At 41.8% G+C, this 24845-nt stretch overlaps 1 protein-coding gene across 3 annotated transcripts in view; it reads right to left on the bottom strand.

Annotated features, from left to right (window-relative positions):
* Nucleotides 1–24845, bottom strand: part of dennd1b (DENN/MADD domain containing 1B) — a 106993-nt gene that overhangs the window by 69061 nt on the left and 13087 nt on the right. For all 3 annotated transcript variants that reach the window (XM_023269876.3, XM_035947978.2, XM_023269878.3), the window contains exon 3: nucleotides 15499–15542. In XM_023269876.3, coding sequence (XP_023125644.2) covers nucleotides 15499–15542 — 44 coding nt within the window. The remainder of the gene's footprint in view (nucleotides 1–15498; nucleotides 15543–24845) is intronic.

Here is a 24845-nt window from a genome sequence, read left to right as displayed (position 1 = left end):
AGCTTTCAAGATCACAGCAGGCAAGCAGGATGATCTTAACCAGTTAAAAAATGCGTCCTTTATAAACGTATTAAATGCTAAATTCTGCATCAGCCACGGTGTTTCATTTTGGGTGTGAACTTCATGAGCAATATTCACTTTGCCATATGCTTTTAAACAGAGAGAGGCAGAGAAGTGTGGCACAAAAATGTGTATAAAAGGAGGGCAGGGATGAGGATGTATTAAAGTGGAAAAAGTATTTTAAAAAACAGCAGAAGAGAAAGACAGAGGCACAGAGAGACTGACAAAAATGAATGTCACAGGGAAGGAATAGATGGAGAAGGATGGACACAGCAGCATAAGGAGGGAGGAAAGACAGGAGGAAATGAGAAGCAGCTCGGTTCATCCCTATCCAGCAAGGACTCCTCCCTGGGGGGGCTCGAGACTTTAAGCCCCTGGCCTGCTTTATATTCCCCTGGCTACTGCAGCCAGATCAATGTTGCTAGCTACCCAGTGTAACTCAGCCTACTTCTGTGCTGCCTGGCCCCTAGAGCCCTTGAGACAGGGTGTAGTTTTAGGAGGGATGGAGGCTGGTGGCAGGCAAATTTGTAAATGTAACACTGGTATGGCCATATTAGAAGCAGACTTTAAAGGAGAATATCAGTGCTTTTGCATGCGTTCGTCCATTACTGCTATTCAGACATACATTATATTACTGTCAGCTGTTTTCAAAGTATGTTGTGCCGTTTCACATTTCTGAACGAGTTTTTCGCTGTATAATCCATCACATGGAACATCGTGTCTGCTTTTATTTTTTTGTCAAAGTTAATTCATTATTTTCTGGTAATGCGATTGAAAGTGCAGACTGATTTGAAAAGTCTGTGCTGTATTACCACACAAAAATAACATAACTCAAAATAATCCAGACAAGATGTGCACTGTGACGGATTACCTAATTCAAGTTAGGTCTTTGCAAGAGTTTTTTTTTCTGGTACCACATGGAAATTAATGTAAATCAATTAAAGCTGGGGAGGAAGTAAACAACATGCTATGATGCAAAATCTGCGCATCTCTTTCACCAAACAACTGTGAACTACAAAAAGCTCTGGATCAGTTTATCACACATGATCAGCGAATGTGAACAAGTCATCAAGGGACCAGGGCATCAAAGCAATCTTGAGTTATTGTGTTCTTTTAAGAGGGTAACAGCCCTTTTTCAGGATATTAAACACTTTCAAATATCTGAATACTGACAACATTAACAAGAGCCTAAACAATAAATCAGTTGCTTGATTTTGGCCTGTCACAGATGTATCTGCATATATGTTGCCCAATATATACCAATATGAAAACTTCTACAGAACATGATACAGAAAAAGATTACACATGGTTTGTCCAGCAGAGCAGCTCTGACTCCACAGATGAGAAGACTCGTTGCACATGTAGCAGAGTATGTATCACAGCTAAGCAGACAGTGGTGTAGAGTCAAGCTTGGTCTTCGCACTGAGTTGCTAAAAGGTTTAGGAAATGCACAGCTGAAAGTGTAATAAGCAATGATTCTGTCATTTTCCCTTTTCAATACAACTCTATACAACTCTAAATTATATATAAACAATACTGGTCAATATATTCATATCAGAATTTCTTATTCCATACAGACAGTATCACTCCCAAAATTCCAACATCACTCATGCTTTACTATTGACATCACTGCACAGAATATTATAAACATGGAGCCAGCGCACTGTGCATTCAAAATAGAGAGGTTGATGCCCTTTACTGCATGCAAGGAAAGGGTCACAATATTTAAAATATAATAAATTAAATTTTAACTTCCATCTACTGCAACCAGACCAAACCCTGTTAAGAATTCATAACTTAACACAATAAGCATTCCATCGGGGTGCCAGTTTGTGTTGTTAGATATGTCACTTAGGCCAAATAATAAAATACCTGTTGAGCATAATTTTATCTCACATTTAAACAAAAGATGAAGCTTCGACAACTTAGCAAACCCAACCATTTCAGGAAGACTGAAAGTTGTGTGTGAAAGCACAATGACCTTAAAATTTTTTTAAAAATGTTCGTTTGCTTTCAGTCACGATGCACCTAAGTTGAAATCTATATAGGAATATGGAAATTCATAAACCGTATAACAGAAACACAAAATGTTTAAGGCTTCTGCTCCCAACTCCTCAACATTCACTAGCTTTAAATTGCATTAGGTCATTATTATGATCCAGTGGGTGGGTGACTTTATGAGTACTTCTTCTTAATAATGGCACTTCTTTGAACATTTGATCTCAAAACTGTGCATGTATATATGACAATATGTCTCAATGGATGTCTGCTTTGTTGGTATGACCAGCTCCTGTCTGAATGTTTAATAACTGCAATTAAAGCAGTTTGCGCCAGAGTATCTTGTGTGTCAAACGCATACTATAAGGCCACAGTGGTTGCAGCAGGCAGGGACTCTGGTTATCCAGCCAGCCCTCAACAGCATAATGACACAGTCAGCAGGGCTACTAACACATCAGCGCTGGAAACCACAGTGTCTAAACTCACCCTTCCTTCACCTCTTCCTCCCGCACACTCTTGTGCCCTCTTCCTCACCTCCTCTCCTTCTTCCTCACTCTCTCATTCCCTCCATCCCCCAGTCTCCATCCTCTTTCACCTCCCTCCTAAACCCCCTGTCGTCATCTTAGATTCCCCCCTTCCTGCATACCCCACCTTTCCCTCACCCTTACCAACACCCCTCGTCCCCTCACTCGCCCCCCTTTTCCCAATTAGTCTGTCTGTGTGCAGCTACCCAGCCGATCTCTGCCCATCCTGCCGGTGCTGGTTCGCTCACCCAGCCCCTCTGGCGAACATGACAAAGAGAGATCCTCAGTATTCAAACAGACACACTGCTTTCAAATGCCGAATGGCAGGGTCGACCTGGGTGCAGCTTTAAGCAAAATATTCAAATTCTCAGCCTTTCTTTTTTAAGAATTTGCATGGATATGCATTCATTTGCAATGTGTAAAGGCACAAGGACAGCTGAGCCTTGGTTTTAGAGTGAGAGAGAGGAAAAAATAAATAATGCAAAATGAAAATGTATGATGGTATGAAACCTTGATTGGGAGCCTGGTGCATTAAAACTAAGCTTAAAATTGATACAAACACAAAGTTACAAATGACTCAAGATGCCAAACAACCGCTCAACTGACGACTATCGTCAGTACTTTTAGTGCAAAAAATAAGGGAATCTGTCATTTAATCTACTGTAAATAAACATCCTGAGCAATTTCCTGTTTCTTCAATCATCTCCAAACTGCACCAGATACTGAGAGGTTACTTGATGTGACACTACTGAGAAAAAAAGTAAGAGACTGAGACACAGAGGCAAATATATGAAGACAGCAAGAGAGATAGAAAAAAAGAGTGGGACATTGATAGAGGCAAATGAAATGCTTAACGTTTTAATTGAAAATATGAAAATAATCTTAAAATAAAGGCCACATTAGATAGCACATGACGAACATTTTTTTTGCTTACTGTTGTGTAAAAAAAATCCCATTTCTTGATTTTTTTCTGGCCTCGCACACTAATGCTTTGTTGCATTCAAATACACAGAAATCAATGTTTGACTCAATACATATGGAAAAGGTACAAGAGATTAATCTACTGTCATGTTATAGACTGCAGCATATTAATTCTGTGCTTTACAAGGATCAAACAATCTATACTAGTAACTTCTTCCAATAATGTTTACCAGGCCACTGCATCTTCCTGAACAATACAATTATTTTCTAGCCTGAAAAAATGAATGCAGGTATGGTGGTCACTGCAAAGTGTTGCCTGAGTTATATTAGACCTATATTTGAGAATTGCTTGACCACTGACAGGCATGCATACTAATGTAAGTCATACATTAATTATGCACATTTCTTTTTGACAGTATGGCAGAAATGATGAGGGAAAATGTTAATATATGTGATGTTTGCTAGGAAGCTACAACAAGTCTTAAAAGAGCAACTGCAAAAAGACAGACGGAAACCATGAATGAATCCCTCATGTCAGAGCAAATCTGTGGTGGAGGAAGATAGGATCACACTTCTGTAGGTGACCCTAACTATTGACCTGTATGCTGAAGAGGCAAAATTAAGATAATGCTATTGTGAGAATCAGTGCAGCAAATGAATTTAATTCATTATTAGAGTAATTCCTGCAAAGACGACAATGTGGTCTCCTGGGACCATAGGTAAAATTATACTACTTTACTCTAGACAGGCAAACTTAAGCCTTTTATTATTGAAATAAACACTGTTTGTTAAACCCTGGGCTTATATGAGCCCATGGCAACATCTTATATGCAGCTCAAGAAATACATAGGAGTGAAAACAGCATCTGAAACAGATGTGATGCTAAAACAAGTACAGTGACACGTAAAGACGCAGAGTAAAGGAGGGAACAAGACAAAGGAAAAGACAAAAATGAGTGAGAGAGACAAAGACAGTGACAGACAGAAACAGGGGAGATGCCAGAGAAGCCAGATTTAGAGATGGAATAAAAAACCTACAGAGCAGTGAGGAGAGCAGCAGAAGAACAATGGGCAGAGGCAGAGTCTCCTCTGGCCGCTGCAGACCTCAGACCCTGCAGAGAATCCTTTCATTAGGCTTTAATAGTATGCTGCCGGCTTGCCATTCTGACCTGCGCTCTGTGCCGGTAATAAGAACGGCCTTCAGAGCCGGACCAAAGCAACAGAGCTGCTTGAGAGGGGGAAGTTGGAATGGGGGGTGGAGAGAGGTGGAGGGGCACAGGAGCCTATGAGGTGCACTTTCAAATTGACACGGGGGCGTTACATTTTCACATTCTTGCTCACTCTGCCCCGGCTGATTGGAGAGGGAGATGGGAGAAGAGGGAGTTTTGTCTTTCTGGATTTTTTTTTTTATATTCCCTTTCCAAGTTTCTGTTCCCACTGACCCCTGTGGTGCAGACTGTCTCTGGTGAAACAGGTTATTTTGATTAACAACAGCACCATGTTATCAGAGCTATTCTTCAGAAGGTGTTGAAGGTGGCAGATTGATCTTCTGGCCTTTTCCAGCACTTGCCAACACCTGGCAGGTATACTGTATGTGTATGTACCACATCTATAGGAAGAAAAAAATCTTGTTTCTACTTCAGGACCTTTAAGGATCATCACATAGCCGAAACCAAGGACAAAACGAAGGCCTGAGCTTGGGCCTCTTGTGAACCACTCAACAGCTTCCGCTGGCTTTAACACCTTATATTCATGTCTGCAAACATCACTGGGAAATTAGCAGCCCACAAGTCATTGCATTGACAAGTAGTTTTATCCTCACTCAAGTTTAACAAGGCAAACTAACACGTTTCCTCCATTTTTCCCCCTCTTTAGGCTATAACACATATAGGATGAATTCAGTACTTTGTGCATATAAGACGGATAACATCTCCTTAATGTCCCGCTGTCCAAACCCCAAACTGTCCCCGAACTTGTCCATCAGCTGTTAATGAGTCCAATATAACAACATTCCACTGGGGTAGCATACATGCCATCCATTGTATTGCACTCATTTATTTACTGCTTATTTCACAATGGATGTATTTATGTTACAGGGTGAGGGGGGCACACTGCTTGGAGAATAAGTATGTGGCGTCAACAATAACAGTGCACATTATTCCAGTGCTAATACCCTGTCCTGCTGATGTCCTTTCTACATATCACAGATGGGCTCAGACAGGGGAGAGCGGCAGTATTATGCCTCTGCTGAGATCTTCCACTGAATATATTACCATGTGATAGGGGGAGATGTCTCACTCCCTAACACACACACACACACACACACACACACTTGTAGTGTTGGGCCGAGAGAGCTGCATATGCCCCAAACATACAAGCATGGGTTTCATTAATGAAGTGCCAGGAGGAGAGGGAGAGGGATGTAGAGAGATAGCACATGTGTGTGTGTTTGTGTGTGTGTGTGTTTGTGAGTGTGTGTGAGTGTGTGTGTGTATACCAGGCAGCCGGGGGGGATTTCCTTCTTTAAGCTTTCAACTCCCACTGGGCTTAGCTCGACTGTATGAACCCTGATGTGGGCCTGCCTCTAACACATGGCGTCACACACTCACACACACACATATATGCACACACGCGCACACACACACACACACAAAAAGAATGTATACACTGAAGCTCAGCAGGGTAGCAGCAGTGCAACACTGGCTCCTAAACATTTGGCTGTGGACGTCTCACTGACAGATGTACATGGAATCTAGCAGAGAGGGTCAGGTCATCGCTGCGTCCTCCTCTTCCTCCTTCTCCTCCCTCTCTCCATCATTCTGCTCCTTTACCCAGCACCCTTTAAGTTTGTCACTTCTGCTATCTCCATCTCTGCCTGGCTGTGCCTTGCATGGGTTAGTTAAAGAAAAATGCACGCCAATTAAGCCACATGGTTGTATGTGTGATAGCTCTGTTGGCAGCAGTACGTGGCTGGGGTGAGTCTGGCATCTAACACCATAAATATGAGTTTTCTGGTTGACAAGAGCAACCTGTTTCCAAGTATAGAGCACTTTTTCTTGATCTGTGACTACAGCCATAAAGCTGGCACAGTTTGGCAGCACTCTCAAATATAATATACATTTTTGGAGAACATATTCAGCAGCATTCCACTCTAAGCCCAGCTTGCAATTGTTCAACTGAACAATGAGCTCTAACAGATGGAAGCAGAATGCAAATTTCATTATGAAACAAAACAAGGTGGAACAATGTTTTGTGACATTACTAAGAATCTCCCTGTTCCCCATTTTAAAATCTCTGTTCCCTTACTGTGGCCTTGTGTGCAAAACCTGTTTCAAAGAAATCACAGCAGTATAACCTGCATGTTTGTAAGTTCAAATCTAAAGCACGAGAAGTGCTTTGAATTAAATGTTGCCTTAAGATGTTTTTCTGAATGTTTATTTTGACCATCCCAACTCCACTGCACCAACACTAATACTCCAAATACGAAACAGAGAAAAACTTCAGTATATTGCATCATCAGCTGTTAACCTGTGCAGAAGACGATTCAATCCTCGTGATCGGCAACACAACCGCACTGACAGGATTATATTTGTGAAGCTTTTTGCAGCAGATTCTCATTTAAATGATCTCCTAATACTATGCATATCCACCGAGCCTTTTACCATATATGCACTAGTTCAGCTCAGATTTTCCCTTGTGGCCAAAATGCAAAAATCTTATAGAATGAGTGACATGTAGGATGGATGCATCTGTACATGTAGCTGAATCCACCGCTGTTCACCTGCAGCTTGGGAAACACAAGCAGCCAACAGTTCTTTACTCCACTGCCAAACCACACCACTGCTTTCTTTTCACCAGTCACTGGCCAATGTTGGAGAGATGTGAGCAACGGGGCGTAAAAACACTTCCCCTGCTCTCCTTTTCCCTATACCACCCTTCTTCTCCCAGGAAGCCGGCCCAGAGGTCAGTGCAATCAGGACCCATGAGCAACAAAGGGGCCTAGTTAGGCATCCAGCTCAGTGGCCGAGCCAAAGGCCAGCTTAGTGGGGCGAGACTGTCCATTAGGCAGGACCCTGGAACACCCCGGGGATCTGAGGTGAACAGGGTTAGAAAGAAGAATAAAAACAGTATCAACCAAGACACATACACACACATATTCTCAAAGACATACACAGATCATATGAGGCCTTGTTTGACACTGCTGTCAGGGTGCAGTGAAGGGGAAAGACAAGACCCTGTGACACACTGAGACATCACACACATACAACAAATACACACACACACACACACACACACAGAGACTATAACCTCTCCATATGCAAACACAAGCCATCGTTTTTATCTCTCAGTTTCTCACACTTTGTTGTTATAGCGTCAAATTACCGGGAGCAGCAGCACCCAAAGAGCTGACAAAATGATCAACATCGCTACATTTGAGTCTTGTCTTTTTTTTTCAGGATGGGGATGAAGTTGGTTTTGTTATTGTGTGAAGGCTCTGCTTTTCTGTCCAGTGCTGTCATCAGCTGTATTCATCCTATACAAACTTCGCTATGCAGTGCCTTCCTATGTCTGTAAGGGTATTACCTGCCAGTGGCGTTCACAAATAAACTTTCTGAATTTGGGAAATCAACTGTATCACTGGACTGTGAGCATTTTTTTTTACTCTAAAAGGAGATGTTGGGTTCTGTTTGTATGCCATGAAGCCGTGCAATTTACCCTTTGTCTAAAAAATACACCGATATTTTTGTATTCCTACAAACACGTTGCATTCCTATAACTTTCATGTGACCAACTTTTTTATCTATTAAACTGGCTAAGTGCCTCTCTGTTTTTCACCATCCTCCATCTTTTATCACTTTCTTTCCCATTTTATCATTCCACATGCCTCTCACCTCACCTTCATTTTTCTGTTTCCCTCACTCCATTCTGTTGACTTCTTCACCTCCTTCCCACTTTCCTTGTCACCCCTTCTTTTTGCCACAAATATCCTTTTAAACTCATCTATGCCCAATTCTCCATCTTCTTTTTTCTTATGTGTACCTCTTCTCCTATCAAGACTGCTTCTTCTCCGTTTCATGCCCTCCTTTGGGTGCTTTATAGGGTATCAATTGAGGGCCACCCATCATTGTCTTCAGGTTAGCATCTCTGGCCCCCTGTTATCAAACCTCTGCACACACATGGACTCCTCCACCACCACGTTCACCCACCATCTCCTCTCCTCCTCGGGGTCAACCCTCAGCTCCCTTAGGAATGAAGCCACCAATCACGTCCGCCGACTCCTCTCCTTCACCTCAATCCCTCAGACCACTGCTACCTCACCAACTCAATCGACCTCTCCTCCCTGCCTCCCCCACCCAGGGCCAGTCCACAGAGCTATGGCCACCAATCACAGCATGTCAGGCAGCCAGTCCTGATGGAGCATGGTGTCAGAGCAGCACTCAGAGCTGCCGAGGATGAAGCCTCGAGAGACCATTCGCCTCCCTTCTTCTCTTTTTCTTTGTCTGTCCCCCACCCTTTCTTGCTGTCTGGCTGACGACACAGTGAGCTTTTGAGCAGAGATAAGATATACAGGACTATGTGCAGAACAAACAAGTCCAGTTTAGCCTGAAGTCACAGCATCTCAAAAAAACTAAACGACCACAAAGACAAGAACATGGGAATAATACATATTTACAATTTTTACAAAATTCCCTCAAAAACCACAACCAAAGGTAGAATCATTGGTACATTATCAAGATTGGTGCTGTATTTGCCTTATTCCCATGGCACACGGCATTAAGTAAAGACACTGGATGCTCTGCTACAGTGACACAAACTAAAACACCTGCCATCAACATCATGTAATGGTGTCAGTCCAACTCAACCAAACGACAACAGCTTATTTTGGGTTTCTCCTGTTGGATCACTTTCTAACAATTACACAAGGAGACCTCTATGATAGAAAAAGCAAAGGTGACAATTACTTTGCCTCAGTTTGTTAGTGCATAATCCAATGTAGTAACAAAACAGTGCGTTTTGAATAAGGGATCTGAGTCTTTTGAGCTTTCGTTAACTTTCATTTCTAGAATGACTGCTCTCTTCACCATCGACTGTACATTTTCAAAATGCAATAAGCTCATTAAAACTTCATGTCAGGCAGTCACAAAAAACTGCTCTCACACAGTGCAGGGGAGAAGCACATTACTATATTATCTCACAGCATAAGAATGCATTACATATCACAAATTAATTACCAATAGCAATATACACTCCAACATTAAAACCACCTTCCCAATATTGTGTAAGACTCCCTACTGCTGCTATTGTCTGACTCACATGATGTAAACTTACACGTTATTACAAGCTGAAGTCTTCCATTTCTCCCCTTACACTATTCTACATGTTACTGTTTTCAAATTCCCCTTCACTACAGGGAACAACAACAACCTCCAAGTACCAACTTACATGCTGAAAACGGCAAGTTTCACAGAAGACTTGGATAGTGTAAGAAGGCCGCCCTGCTTCTTATTTTTCAGCAAATTAGTCATTTTTAATAGCAGCACTCACCACCCAGCATGCAAATGTTTTATCAAAACAATTTCCGTCACTATTTTGCAGGGGCATTGCCCAACAGAACTGTGATTGGTTTAAAGAAATTGGATGCTTTCAGTGCTATGAGTGGTGGGCTGGAGCCTTTGGTTCTTGGATTTGCTCTGGTACATCCAGTCGACGCCCGGATTGACACCTTGCTCCCAGAGCCATTTTTAAGCAGTTACTCCAATGTGGTCCTGCTGGGGGACATTGTTGCTGCTAGGTAGTGCTGATGCCATGAGAGGATTTGGTTGCTCTGCAACAATGATTAGATAGTGGTATGCAGCAAAGTAACATTCACATAAATGCCAGCAGACAAAGATCATCCAAAGAGGATTGCCTTGTAACGAGATGATCAATTGTACTTGCGTCACCTATCAGTGGTTTTAATGTTGTGGTAGATATGGTGTATGTGTCTGTACCCAAGCATAGATATTTCATTAGGTTCAAACCAAACCTAATGTAGCCTTGGCATAAATGAAAAAGGGCATGTTTTATGGTCAGTTCAATGCAGTATGTAGCAGAAAGATCAAAGGTTCTTATTACAGTAAAATGCGTGGACTAGCCATGGAGAGTTAACATCAAATCTATTTTATAGCTAAGAGAAGGCCTTGTAGTATAATCTATTCATAATTCAATACTTCCTTTATTTCTCTCTTGATAATAGGCTGCAACCAGACTGGCAGAAAAAATGCAGCTTATGTGTAATTTGCAATTTCTTGCAACAGTGGCTTGTGAGAGGAAATATGAGATAAGGTTTATGGAAACAAAAAGGTTGATGAACCAGCAAGAAGCAAAATATAAATATACATGGGTCAAAGAAATGATGGAGGGACACTGCAAAAAAATAAGATGGTCAGGAAGACAGTATTTAAGGAGAGAGGAAAAAAGTCAGAAATAAAAAAAGAGAATGAAAACTTGGTAAAAAGATTAATAGTTCCACCCTGATTTTGAACCAGAATGATGCACAATCTTTCAGTGTATGTGTGTCAGTGTTTCCCAAACTGGGGGAGGAAAGCTCATTTTAAAGAGTAAGGAAGGATTGTTCAAGAAAGCACAATCGAGAGAGAAAGAGATGAGGAGAACAATAAGAAGTAAAACTAAGCATAAACAGAAAATGGACTACACAATGAGCGTCTAAGCAGAAGATGGACAATTCTGTAGTTTTCCTGAAAGAAACAACCTCAGTTTCACCCAGTTACTTTTCCCTCATCATAGAGATCTTCAGCAGGTAAACAACAATTTTACACCAACTTCTAGGTATACATCAAAATGCAGAGAGAAATGTAACATCGATACAAAATCTCAATACTCTTGGCATTAAATCCTGCACTTTCTACCAAAAAAAAAAAAAATCAATGTATGGAACAACCACCCTCTCACCAGTGGGAAACTGGGTCTCGGTAATTTCTGTTCAAAAGTTATTCAAAAATAAATCCAATTTTGCCAACAAACCGCTCTCCAGGTAAGTGGATTGGTAGCGGTACAGTGACTTTTCTAGGCTTGCTGCCACACCTCCTTAGGTTTCCCCAGTAATCCCGCTCTTAAACTTTTTGTTCACTGAAATGATACCCTTGAATAATTTGCAGGTGAGTAATTTAGGCAAAACTTGCAGCTTGACTAAATGGCTAATAGTTTACATTATATTTAAACATTTGTTTCTTAAACCCATTCATGAAAACTCAGATGATAAACTGAATAAATATATGCACACGAAGACACAAATAAATGTATACAACATAAAGGTACTTGACCATAAAAAATAGTGTATGAATAAATAATAGTACCACTGGAGCATGCCACTCTTTAAAGATATCTTTTTGGCTGTAGTGTTGGGTGTGGAAGCACAGCAATTTTGCAGGAGGGTGTATCTGTGTGAGTAACTTAACATTTTTAAATGCTGTGGAGTTTCTGACAGTCTCTGTAAGTTTTCAAATGGGCCTCTGTTTGTGGAACTTGCTGTTTATCATATTATCCTCTGTTCTTTACAAAGAAATGGGCCTTCTATACACCACACTGTGGTTAGCTAGAATTAACTGGCAGACCATTTCTCTGTGTGTGCATGTGTGCATGTGTGTGTGTGTGTGCGTGTGTGTGTGTGTGTGTGTGTGTGTGTGTGTGTGTGTGCGCGTGTGTGTGTCTGTTCTGTCTTTACTGTGTTTTTTCCACAACTTTGGGATGAGATCTGAGTGGAAACGGACAGATTTCCATCTGTCTGCTTCATTTGCAAAAAAAAAAAAAAAAGCCCTTCTTACGATTCAAATATATGCTTTAGCCACCTCTCCCTTCCCCTCCCTCTCTCCGTCTCCCTTCCATCTCTCCCTCTCTATCCAAGTGGCTTCTGCAGATGACCAGGGCATCAAGAGTCTCGGGGGCTGAGGGAGGAACAGGGGGAGCAGCAGGGAAAAAGAAAAGGAGAAGAGAGAGAGAAAGAGGGAGCAAGCGCCTCTCACTTCATATTTCCCTAGCACCACCCCAGCGTGCCAGCCAGCCTGCAGTCTGTTCTCCTTTGAGCTTTCTATTCTACCACTGAACAGAAAAAAAATCAATTCATATTTCCATAATCCACACTCCTGTCTGTCTGCATGTCTTCGCCTCTCCCCCTCCTTCCGTCCCTCTCTTTCTCCTTCTTTCTGTCTTCCTCTCTCTCTCTCTCTGCTTCTCCCCTGGGGTAGGCTAACCCCTCCACCCCGATCCTACGGCCTACAAATGTCATTACGCTGAGCAACAATAACGGCCTAAACAAAAGGAGGCCTTGCTCTGAGCTCTGAGCCCCTCTGCAGAGACTGTTGGCTGCTGCTGCCATATGCTGGCCAGCTCGGGCCACAGAAAGCGACGGAGACTGTGGCTACAGAGGACTCCAGCCTTCAGCCCCACAAAGGAGGAAAGGAGCCTTAATCCTGGTAATGAGGCCCGTGAATACAGCCTTTATTTATACGGGGGAAAGGGCCAATCCCTCTGTACACAGCACGCTAACTAGCCATCTTAAGGGCCATCTTATCCACACAAACGATCTGGTCGACAACAGAATGAAAGAAAAGTAAGGTTGTGGGGGGCTAAAAAGGAGAGACACGTTGGAGAGGAGGGATGAGGCTTATGTCAACACAAACACTATGTTTACATTATTTATTTCATCTTTCTTGGTATCAGCAGTTTTTTTCCCCCATTCATTTCTGTTTCCTGGGCCTCTACCTACCTCTACCTCTCTACGTTTGTAATTTCTTGCTCACACTCTCACTCCCTCACCCCCTTTACCTCTTACTCTGATAGCATGCTCTGGTTCTTGTGGGGCAGGGAGACATCGCCTGAAGCATCTTTCTACAAGTCCGTTTATTCCTCAAAGTGGATCAGAGAGGCAGGAGAGTGGTTTACACTCAACAGCTAGGCTGCTGTGTTGAAACGTAGTAAGCCTACCCACATATTGTTGTCATTCTCTCCATTTTCTTTTTACCTGTCCGTTTATTCCCACCTCTCCGTTGATGGACTGCTGCCGTCATCTAGCTGGTCATTTACTTTTGGACCTGCTCTATGTTGTGGCCGCTGTTAAATTAACATACTGTATGTCATGTTTTTGTTCTGTCAGATCTGCCATTGTGAGACTAACAAACTGTCAAAAATCACACAAACACATCAGAAGCCAAGGTAGCAGAGAGCAGGACTCGTGACACGCTGGAGTACCAACAGGAGAATAATTCAACCTCATCTATTTAGACAGTTATGTACATGCAGATTACTACACATATTATTAAAGGATGTGTGATCGTTTTGATCAAGTTATCTCTAAACAGTTGTACTTTGAAGGTGAAGCCAGGGAGAAAAACCAAAGACACCCTGCTGGGGCAATATATTTTTCTGAGGGTAAAGAGCAGGCCTTTTAAATAAAAGCACACTAAATCAAGTGTAAACATTGTCCCCTTGAGACTGCTGGTAAAATCTGTGATTGGCATAAAGGATAATTCAGGTTTATGACAACTTGGGTCTTGTTTTGTAGTTTTGGCCGTCATTTTTATCAGTAATGATAACTTGGTACTCACCAAGTTACCCGCAGTGAAAACAAATCAAATGAGGCAATAAACACAAGTGTTCAAACAATAAAGTGGTTAAGCAAACACTCAGGTTGGAAACCAGGGAGGCACAACTTGTGCTTTTTGTCTCCTGATGCCAATTCTGATACATCCACCAATACCAAGCAGTCGACCAATACCACGGTATTATTTTTCTAAATTCAAAACGCTTACTGCTTGGAAATTATTGCAACCATTTTTATTTAAGGCAGCATGAGGTCAGGGATTGCTTTGGCACTGAAACTTGGGTTGGAAACCCATCACAACCGAATGAATGTAACAAAATTTTAACAAAGACACTGTATTTTATTTAGTGCAGTCATTTTAAGGCTGGCATCCAGTTCATGCAATGAGATCAGTTTTGGAGTTAAAACCAATCTGCCATATAGTTTTAGTGCATCCTTAGTGAAAATGAAACTAGACAATATTACCCAAACCGTCAGCTGTAAACATCAATTTAGATTATGGACGGACTTCTCATGTAATCCTTGACCTACTGTACTTACCATAGTTGTGCTCAACAAAACAAGGATTATAATGGGCTTTTGGCTAGACTTCAACATTCAACTATATCTCCAAATGATAATCTGGGTAGTTATAAAACCTTTGGCCTGTTTACAACCTGCTATCATTTGGTCAGATTTCATCGCAGGAATCTTTCTGTCTTCCCAAATTTCAGGTGTTACTGAAAAACTTTGTTGGTATACTCAAAAGAAATGACAGCAAAAATTCACAATATGACCTTATTTGTAATATATTAAAACCATCTATTAAATCATGTCGTCCTCAAAAATGTGACTTATCATCCACACCAACTAGTAAGACTTACCTCTAACGGATTTAGGAAGAACACAGTGTGCCGAAGAGCACAGAGTTCTTTCTTTCAGATTAAAAATGAACATAATATTCCACTAAATGTGAAACAAAAGGAAGAAGGCAGAGTAGGGCAATGAGAGAGTGAGTAAGAGAAAGAAATACAGAGAGAGAGAGAGGGAGGAAAAAACAGAGGTGTGCATTCCTGTCACGGTTGCATGATAATTACTGATTCGTCGGTTATTGAAGACCTGCTCACTGCTTTTCATTACCAACAACAGACGTACAGTGAGACAGAGAGAGACAGAGGAGGAGGAGGAGGAGAGAGAGGAGAGAGAGGAGAGGAAGCACCTTAGGAGAGTGGTGGTGATGGTGATAGGTGTTGGGGGAGGTTACCACAGGATGGCAGGGTGAGTGAGGGCATTAGGAAAGGAAGGGAGATGGGAGAGGAGGAGGTGGTAGAGGTTGTCTGTAACAGTGAACGAGAGCGAGATTTGGAGGGAGAGAGAGAGAGAGAGAGAGGAATGAAAAAGCAGAGTGTGTTCCAACCTGGTCTGTGTGGTCCTGGGGGAAGCTCCACAGCACGGTTGGATCTAGAGGTAATTGACAGACAGCATTAATCAGCGGGTGAGAAACACACCGTCTTCGCTAGCTGCCTCAGAACACATACATATTAATGAGAGGGGTGGGGGCAAGGGTGGCTGCTGCGAGTCTGTGCACGCACACACACACCTATACACTCACACACACACACTCATACACACACAGCAGCACACAGTGAAAGACAAGAGAGAGTGTCTAGGCTGTGTGTGCTGTAAATATGCAAATCTATATTCTCAGTGTAGATATGATAGCTTATATTATACACCAAATCATGCACATTTAAGAAAGTCGCAATAACATAGACTCTAGTTTATTTGCTTAATTATTCCTACACTGATACAAGCCTAGCTGCTTTGCAAAAGACATGTAAATCCCAAATAAAAAGGTTTATTATTATAACAGAAGAAAACATAATGCTGACAGTTTATCCAGGATGATTAATCGATTTGCACATTAAGGTAATTATTACTTATAACATTGTTTTAGTTAGTCATAGAGTGTGAATACAGGAAATTAGCTGGGTTCTACTTAAAGAACATTATTATAATCAAAATACTATGGGTGTACCTTGGCTGTTGATCACATAAAAATAAGAAATTTAACATAGAAGTTTGTACTTTTGTTCTGCTATGATGAGCACATCTCATCCTGTTGTACATTTTAAAGACCAGATACAAGTCGATGAATTATTAAAGAAAATTATAGATAAACCAACAGTCAAAAAATTCATTAGCCAGTCTGAAAAAAACAGAGGAAGATATTTAGAATTTAGCAGGTTATTAATGTTTGGATAAATAATGTGGACATATTACAACAAATAAACATCAATTTTTTAACACTAGTAGTAAAACAAGTACTAATAGTTTATTATAGCAGTCAAGATGCACATGGATCACAAAACATAAGTCTGGTAAATTCACAAATCACAAGTAGCTGCACAAAATACTCATTTAATTTGCTTTAATAAGCAGCTCAGCCGGTAACTGCCTTAGTGTCACTCTTGCAACATGTGTGTGTCTATCTTGAAGCTAGCTTCCAACCTTCGTACAGAGCCTGGTTTGTCTCAGGCTTAAGCCATGCGGTTGAAAAGAAGCAGTCACCCAGCCATAGTCTGAACACAGGGGTCTCTGGTAAACATGGCTTCCACAGCTCTAAGGTCACAATGTGACCCTGGCAGGAACAGCAAGGGTTGGAAGAGAAGAGCTCTCATATGCCAAGTCCACTGTCAGGGAGGAACAAAAGCCCTACAGGCTCGTAAACACGCCACCTACTCGGACACCAAACATTACAAGACACTATACATTAGTAGATGTGAGATCAACTGGTGTAAACTGTGATTCTGATTAAGTCTCCACTTGATAGATGTATCACCATTTTAACAAGTATTTGGCTATGATCCTGTCCTGAGCATGTGGCTCAAAAGCGATGTAGATATTTATAAAGGCCGAGGACATGATCACTACTTTGGTAAAAATGGCACACAATGTGAAAAGTAGCTTCATGGCTAACACACCAGGCTGTCTGTGAGAGACGGGAATACAACGGACACACGGATGACAGGACGCAGCAGAATCCATGATGCCTTACATAATCCTGTTGGATAATTTCATGGGCCCCATCCTGAAAAGAGCAGCACAGAAAAAACGGAGCAGAGCTCAAGTCTCTACACTTCAACTCTGACCACCCCCCTTCTTCCTACCCCATGATTTGCCACAGTTAGGGCTATTTTATGCTTATTTACTGGGTGACAGGATGGGAACTACTGCTGGAGAATGATACAGAACAGAGGAAGAAGGACAGGAGGTTAAGGGAAGGGAAGCCTGTTGTGTCCAGTGCGGTGGTTTGTCACTTTTGGCTCCCCACTGCCTATTTGTTGCAGTGTGTATGGGTGTCTGTGTAGGTACGAAAAGAGGGAAGGCTCAAATTGTAAAGAACAAATCTTTCTCTACAATCCACAAATCTTACTGTGAGTATCCATATTCATAGCTGAACCACTAGGCTCTCTGTAAGCTGTAAAAACAGAAGGACTGTGACAGAATTCAAAATCAAGTTCTGACAGCGTCTGCAACACATCTCAGCCAATAAATGGACTCAACACACACTAGACAAGGTAGGATGTAGCTTTACCCTCTGAATCCCAAGCAGTTTCTGGGCAAAGAAACCTGTTCAGGAAAAGAATATATGAAAGCTAAATGTCTTTAATTATTCAATTTTCAAAAATTGCAAAAAGCTGGAATTAAAATGCACAACATTTCCCACAAGTTCCTGCAGGTGGTACAAACACTGGGGAAAAAAACATGGCTCGACATACTATCATTAATTACATTTTTTAATTTGTTTGCATACTTGTCTTCTGTGTGCCTTGTGTAAACACAACCTGCAGTTCAGCCGAGAAGAATTAATGTTTTTCTTTTTCATGGGACTGCTGGTGCCAGTTGAGTTTATATTTTCAATTTTACTGAATCTGGTCACTGCACAGTCAATTTCAGAAAATTATTAAATGAGACATGTTTTTGCCAAAATCAGATTTTTAGCTTAGATTTAGTTGGTTTTCAAGACAGAACTGAAAGTCACATATGATTAGTTCCAGGATAGTTGAATTCGTGGAGATTTAAGGTCTTTTGCAGTGATGGATGGTGTAATTATGGCAATTTTTACAATATAACAACTTGCCTTTCAAAATTGCTGGCGGGTTTTGGTGTTCAGAGGGTCACTTCTAGTTATAAATGTAATTGGTTATTTATATATCCTTTAATTTATCGCTGGTACCAGTGCTTACAGTATTAATTTTAATAATCCACTCAGCATTGATGATTTGCTTAATGCCCCATGCTTAAGGGTAGTCATTCTAATAAAATATTTACTACTCAGTTTTTCTGATATGGGTGAAAGGCAGGGAAAAAAAAGGATGGAATGATCTGCTAACACGGTTAGATGCCAAGTCATAGCTGAACAACTGAAAAATAATAGATGATAATCTCACAACCAATTATCCCAAAAGCTGTCAATCAACATTTGCTGGTTAAACTGAAGACTTGTTGCTATACTGACTTTCTAAAGTTCTTAAACTAAATAGCATGTTTTACGACGTTTGGTTAAACTAAATGACAAAAAACAATGTTGGTTAAGATAACTTGAAATACCCAATTACCATACAATATGGATAGGCAGAGTTTTTAAAAAAAAAGAGAAAAACATTAGTTCTTCCTGTCTCTTCTTGTTAGCTCACAATGAAAGCTTCAGCCAGTTCAATACATTCTGCATCCTGATTACATGATAGGGTTTATATGATGTAAATTTAATCATGTCCTCAAGTCTGAGTCCTCACAGATCCTTCTGTGGATGTGCACATGCAGCACTAAATTTGTGTTCGTGCAGCGGCTACACTGCAAATGCACAGATAACATAAGATATATACTGTGCGTGTAAGGAAAGCAGTCCTCCCCGTGGCATCCCAGCAGACCATGAAACAGTATAACAACAACTACATGCCCATAGTGTCCGCAAAGGATGACAATCAAGGAGTGTATGAATGCATGAGCATGTCACTTGACCAAATAAACTTCAGATCAACATTTCTTTTCCAAAAAAATCGAATGCATGTTGAATAGACATGTTCAGTTTAATGTGGAGTCACACAGGGGGAGACCGGTTTAGAGCAAGAGAGGTGCATGAATAAAGTGATGCAGAACACAACAGTGAGCAGCAACAACACACAAAGACTTTTCCTTGTGCAGCTGGGGACACATGAGAACTTCAGAGCACAACCAAACACCTTCCTTTATCATTCATATGTCCTCTTTCTGCTCCAACCTGTATGCACCTTCCTTTCTTTCCTACAGGCGCTTATCCTATCTGCTGTATTCTTCCTCCACATCTGACTGCCAATCATTTTTCCTCCTGCCTCCCTTCTCTCTCCCTCTTCAACTGTTACTTTCACATATTCATCCCATTTCTGCCTCATTTCCGGAACTCCTCCTCTCCTCACTCTCCCGTGCTTACTTCTTTTTTCTACCACAACCTTTTTTCTCCTGCCCTCCCCTGCAGCTTTTTGTCCTCTTCTCTGCACCCCCCTTCTCTATTTTCTCACTTTCTTGCGTTCATATTCCCCTCCCTTTGGACGTGCTGGGCGTGTGGTGGACGCGAGAGGAGGCCTGAAGGGGGTTAAGGCTGAAAGTTGAAGGTTACGGAGGTGAAGAGGAACCCCGCTGCTCTGCCAGGGGACACAAATGTCACCATGACAGATCCTGCACCGGTTAATCCACCCTCCCCTCCATCAAAAACACACACACACACACACACACACACACACACAATCACACAAACAATAAGAGCTCCATAATACATTTCATTCTGAAAATTGCAATACCAAAGTCCACTGTAAAACATGCAGACAAAGCCTGTACAAATCCTTTTTCTTTTAGGCACTCTAAAATATCTGATGTGAAAATAGCATACTCATAGTTTTGTCATTTTCATAACTTGCTTTGCGAGGCAAGCAAGTCCATGTGCTGTAAATACATCCATGGGCATTCTGTCCATAGTCTCGGAGGATTTGGACTTTTGGAGGTGTTCCATTTTCAAAACACAGGCTGTGGATTTACACATGTCTTGTATAAATGTTCTGGCTTGCTCACAAGGTCATAAAACATTTTCGGCATTCAGCAGACAATGGTAGCTGTCAGTTGCAATAAAAAAAAAAAGACAAAATTGGAGACACAGAGGTTCTGGACAAGAGCAATGGCATATGCAGCCATGTGCAGTCAAAGTGTAAGCACGCACGCACGCACGCACGCACGCACGCACGCACGCGCGCGCACACACACACACACACACACACACAGTTAATGGCAACGTAACATCTATGCAAATACAGTGCTGCAAGTGGAAGACATGCAGTGCCTTGCTCCTGGACACCTCAGCAATATGTCAACCATTTCTGAGACCAATCAACCACTCCCTGCTCTTTCATACACCTCCTCACACAGCTTGCTACCTGTTCTTCAACACATCTTTCATGTGAATCATTCTGTTTTAGGCCTACTTGAATAATACATTGATCTGTTAGACATCTGCCACTCCCTCAGCTATTTCTACTGAAGGAAAAAAATCTGAATGACTCAAAATGTGTTTATTGCATTTCCCACAGTTGACAAAATTTAGAAAGAGCTACTGCATGCAGTATAAAAACAGTCCTTTTTATGTGACACCAGTGGCAGCTAGAGTGACAAGGTGAAAACAACCTATAGCATATTTTATTCTGGTGGAGTGTAAACGGATCCAATGGGTGCGAATTGAATTGAAATCACCTATTGGGAGTTAGATTCCTCCATTCACACCCGAGAAAATGGAGGTGGGCAAACGTGACGATGAGCCCTAGGAGTGACCACTGGTCTGTGTTTGCAAAGTGCACATGTGCTGTGTGCAAATGTGTACTGTGGTGGATGTGTGTTTACAGATAGATAGCAAGCTAAGGAGTGAATATTTACAGTAGAGTAGCTTGTCCATTGATCCCTGAGGGCTTCAAACATGGCTGACCTCCAACAGTCACAACAGGGGCAGCATGCAGGCAGCCCCTGAGCCGTGACACAGATACTGGTGAGAGGGGGGGCGGCGGTGGTTGATATGGTCAAAAATCAATGCTTCGGCTATTTCTGAGACACCTGTCTTTGAAAGTAAGAGAAGGGAGGGTTAATGGGTGAAGTAGCTGGGAACTGAGAGCGGGGGCAATAGGAAAGGAGTGGGAGGAGGAAGGATGAGGTGAGGGCAGAGATGGATGGATTGCCTAAGAGTGGGAGGTAGACATCAGCCTCTCACAACTGACACCACCTCTCTCCTACCTACTCAGGTGGATCATCAAACATGACGGGATTAAACAGAATAAAGTAGCAACACATACATGCCCTAAAAACATGGGAGAAGCAAGAAAATAAGCCTACTATTTTACCTCTCAGTTCTGTAATTCTCTGCATAAATGCATGTCTACTGGCACATCCAAGTAGGCTAAAAATGAAAAATGCTGGCATGTTCAGCTTGGCATATAAATCTATGCTTGGGATTTTCAAGTAGGCTAAAAGGAAGCTGTTGGCAAAGGATGTCATTCCTAATGCTGCTGGCTGGAGGAAAAAGTTGGCACGCAACGATAGTGTGTCAGAAACCTCACACTGGCCAGAGCTGCAAAGGAAGTTATTCAACTTTAAATCATTTTGCCACTAACTCAAAAAGTAAAACCCGTCGTACTTATGTTGAATGACATGTTTTTACAAAAATAGCCTTTTCAAAGTCCCAGGAAAAAGCATATGATAAACATAAATAACGCCCACAGTGCAGAGGTATGTTTGTGCACAGTGTTTCTATAGGATCACCTCAGCAGCTCAATAACGGTGGCCTGAATGCATGGTTCTGGCTTTAAAACTGAGAGAGACTTCAGTAAAACACAAAAAGGCCTAACCCTAAATCCAGGGTGAATACACATTTAGATGAAAGCCTCTAGTTTATAATTCTCTATACTATGTGAATCAAACAGACTTCGAGCCCTCATGGCCATCCAGTGTTCTAAAGGCATAAAAAAAAGCACTTTTTTCACCTTATTCCATGAACGACTGAATGTGTGTTGTGAGTGAATAGGGGGCCTGTTTGTTAAGAGAGGCCAAATCCCATATGGTGAACAGCAGCTCCTCTGGTGAGAAGAGAGGCTGTGAAAGCCACCGGCAGCCCCTCTCCTCCATCCGTGCTCCAGAGATGAAGGGATGTAGCGCCTGCCTCTCCTTGTTCCTCCTTTCTCCCACTCCCTTTGCCTCCTCTCCTCCCTCTTTCTTGGCCAGGGGTTAAACTGCTGCACTCTAACCTCCTTGGCAATGATTTCATTCACTCGGTTTCTCTCGCTCACTCTCATCTCAGAGAGAGATTTATTTCACAGTATGTAGTGGATTAGGCCCCCCTCGTATGCCCCTGGACAAAAGCATTGTTTTAGCACTAGCCTGTTCGCTGTAACTGGAGGAAGCTACCACTACTAAGCATCCACAATACGGCCATTGTGGACACAGGGCTAGGAGGACCCTGCCTCAGAGGCCGTCTAGACTTTGAGCCCGGGCCGATTGGAGAAACGGGGAGAAAATCCCATCAGGCAGTGGAGTGAAAGTTAACTAAGGTAACCTGCTGTGAACCTGATGAAGATGTCAAGCCAACATATGGCAAAAAATGTCTATTGTCAGAACAAGGAGCTTTCTTCCCTCTGAGGGAGGGGATGGTAGAGGAGGAGGAGATGAGGGGTGGCTAAAGAAAACTAGGGGGGTTGCACAACCTAAAGGAAGGAATAACTGCAGTGGTCATCGTTTTACTTCTGGATCAGTAGTCTTATTCTGGCCGGGAGGAGGCCCAACCCCTCCACTCACAATTAAAGGAGTAAGCAGATTAACTGGCATCTTTCAAAGGCCAGCAGAGAGAAAAACTCACTCACAGACGTTTAATACATTTTTTTTTTTCCTTTTGCCTATCAAGTCTCGCACTGCACACGGCAAATGGCATTACATTTCATGCTGATTTAGTGAGCAGAGGTTTGGAGAAAAGAGAAACTTCTTAAACTATGATATGCTCCTTAAGTTTACTAATACTGATTGGTCACACTGTGTTGTTACAAATGAGGACTTAGAACTGACAGAAGTAGTGACAGCCTCGGGTAACTCATAAAATTACCTGGATTAAATCAGAGCAAATTTATGTTTGATATTGGATTGGATAATTAATGGATGTAAATAGTGGTGAACAAAACTTTAAAGGCTATTTAACTTCTTGAAACAAGCATTATCAAATGCATCACAATGTTGATCTAGATTAGGTCTATAAATAGGTCTAAATTCGAAAAGGAGTAATAAAATTTAATTCCAAAGCTTGAAAAATTTGAATAAACAAAAAGAAAACAACCTCTAAGGTAGAGCCTGCTTTACTAGCCAAAAAACCCAACTGGCAGACTTCACATGTGAGAGATGTTGGCCTGGGGGATTTCTAAGCCATTTTTACAGCTACATCTGAAGAAGATAAACAACAGTCTCAGCTGGAAGGAGAAGAAAGAAAGAGCTGCATGGAGATGATGTGACCCTATTAATGCCACATTAGTTGTTCCGTCTTTCCAGCTATGTGAGAAAAATGCTTCAGTGGGATGAGCTGAAAGAGAGAGAGAGAAAGGGGGAGAGGAGGTGGAGAGAGATAGAGAGACAGAAAGAGAGAAGTGAAAGTGATACTGTCTCCAGGCTAGTTGGGATGCAACCCAATTTCACAGCTTCACGAATGAGTGGCACAGCATATGGATGCAACCTTTGTGACAGCCTCTGTGTATCACCACATATCAGCGTTGATATTCCCAGTCAGATTCCATACTGGTCCAACATTATGTCAAACACCGGCTCCGCATGACTGCATCTTCAACACAACACACACGCAGCATGTTTGTTGGGAGGAGGAGGGTGTTAGCCTCGTAAGCTACGGAAAAAACAAACTGGCATCTCCCAAGACAGACTCGTCTCCAACTTTCTCTTGACTATACTTGCTGCAGCACAACAAAATACAGCCTTTACATTAAGATAGGAATGTGCCCTAAAATCTGAGATGTAACCTGAAATCCAAGTTATGACCTACATTTTTATTTCCAAATACATGCGATATGGGAGTAGACCACAGAGTTTTGATTGCAGCAGCAGTGGTTGGGTGGGTGATGATTCCATCTCTGGCTGGAAAACCAACATATCTGCACATAATCACACAATTCTCTCCATATGGTCCAACCATCTGCCTTTGTCAAAAACAACATCTATAAAAGCTGAGTGACTTAATAACTCTATTACTAAATTAACATGCATAAAGCCAAGAATATACCCCCTGTACCAAGAGTGTCCCTTAATTAAAAACCTTGTTGAATGCATTGAGTAAACTACTGCTATGGTTGCTGTATGGTTTTTAAAAAAAAAGAAAAAAAAAGAAAAGAAAAAGCTTTGCTGCCAGATAGAACTTGTTTTGCTTGTTGGTGCCATGTCATGTGACAGATTTGGCACCGTAGTCTGATAAGTATGACAAAATTTAGTTTCTGGGTATACAGTTTGTAAAGTTTAGGAAAACCGATGATCCGGTCATTGTCAGTTCCTTTTCTAGTCTCTGAGGTGGTGGTTACAGCATCAGAGTAAACACTGTGTGTAGCACAGCAGCTCCTTGAGGTGTGGAGGGGATCGATCTCAGTTAATGTCATATGGCACAGCACCCAGAGGCGGCTGCGTGGTGCTGATGACAGTGTAAAGCCTTGC

This window comes from Amphiprion ocellaris, chromosome 2, assembly GCF_022539595.1.
Source record: "Amphiprion ocellaris isolate individual 3 ecotype Okinawa chromosome 2, ASM2253959v1, whole genome shotgun sequence".
Lineage (NCBI taxonomy): Eukaryota > Metazoa > Chordata > Actinopteri > Pomacentridae > Amphiprion > Amphiprion ocellaris.
The sequence above is the reverse complement of the archived record's forward strand: the minus strand, read 5'-3'. Positions and strand labels throughout refer to the sequence as shown.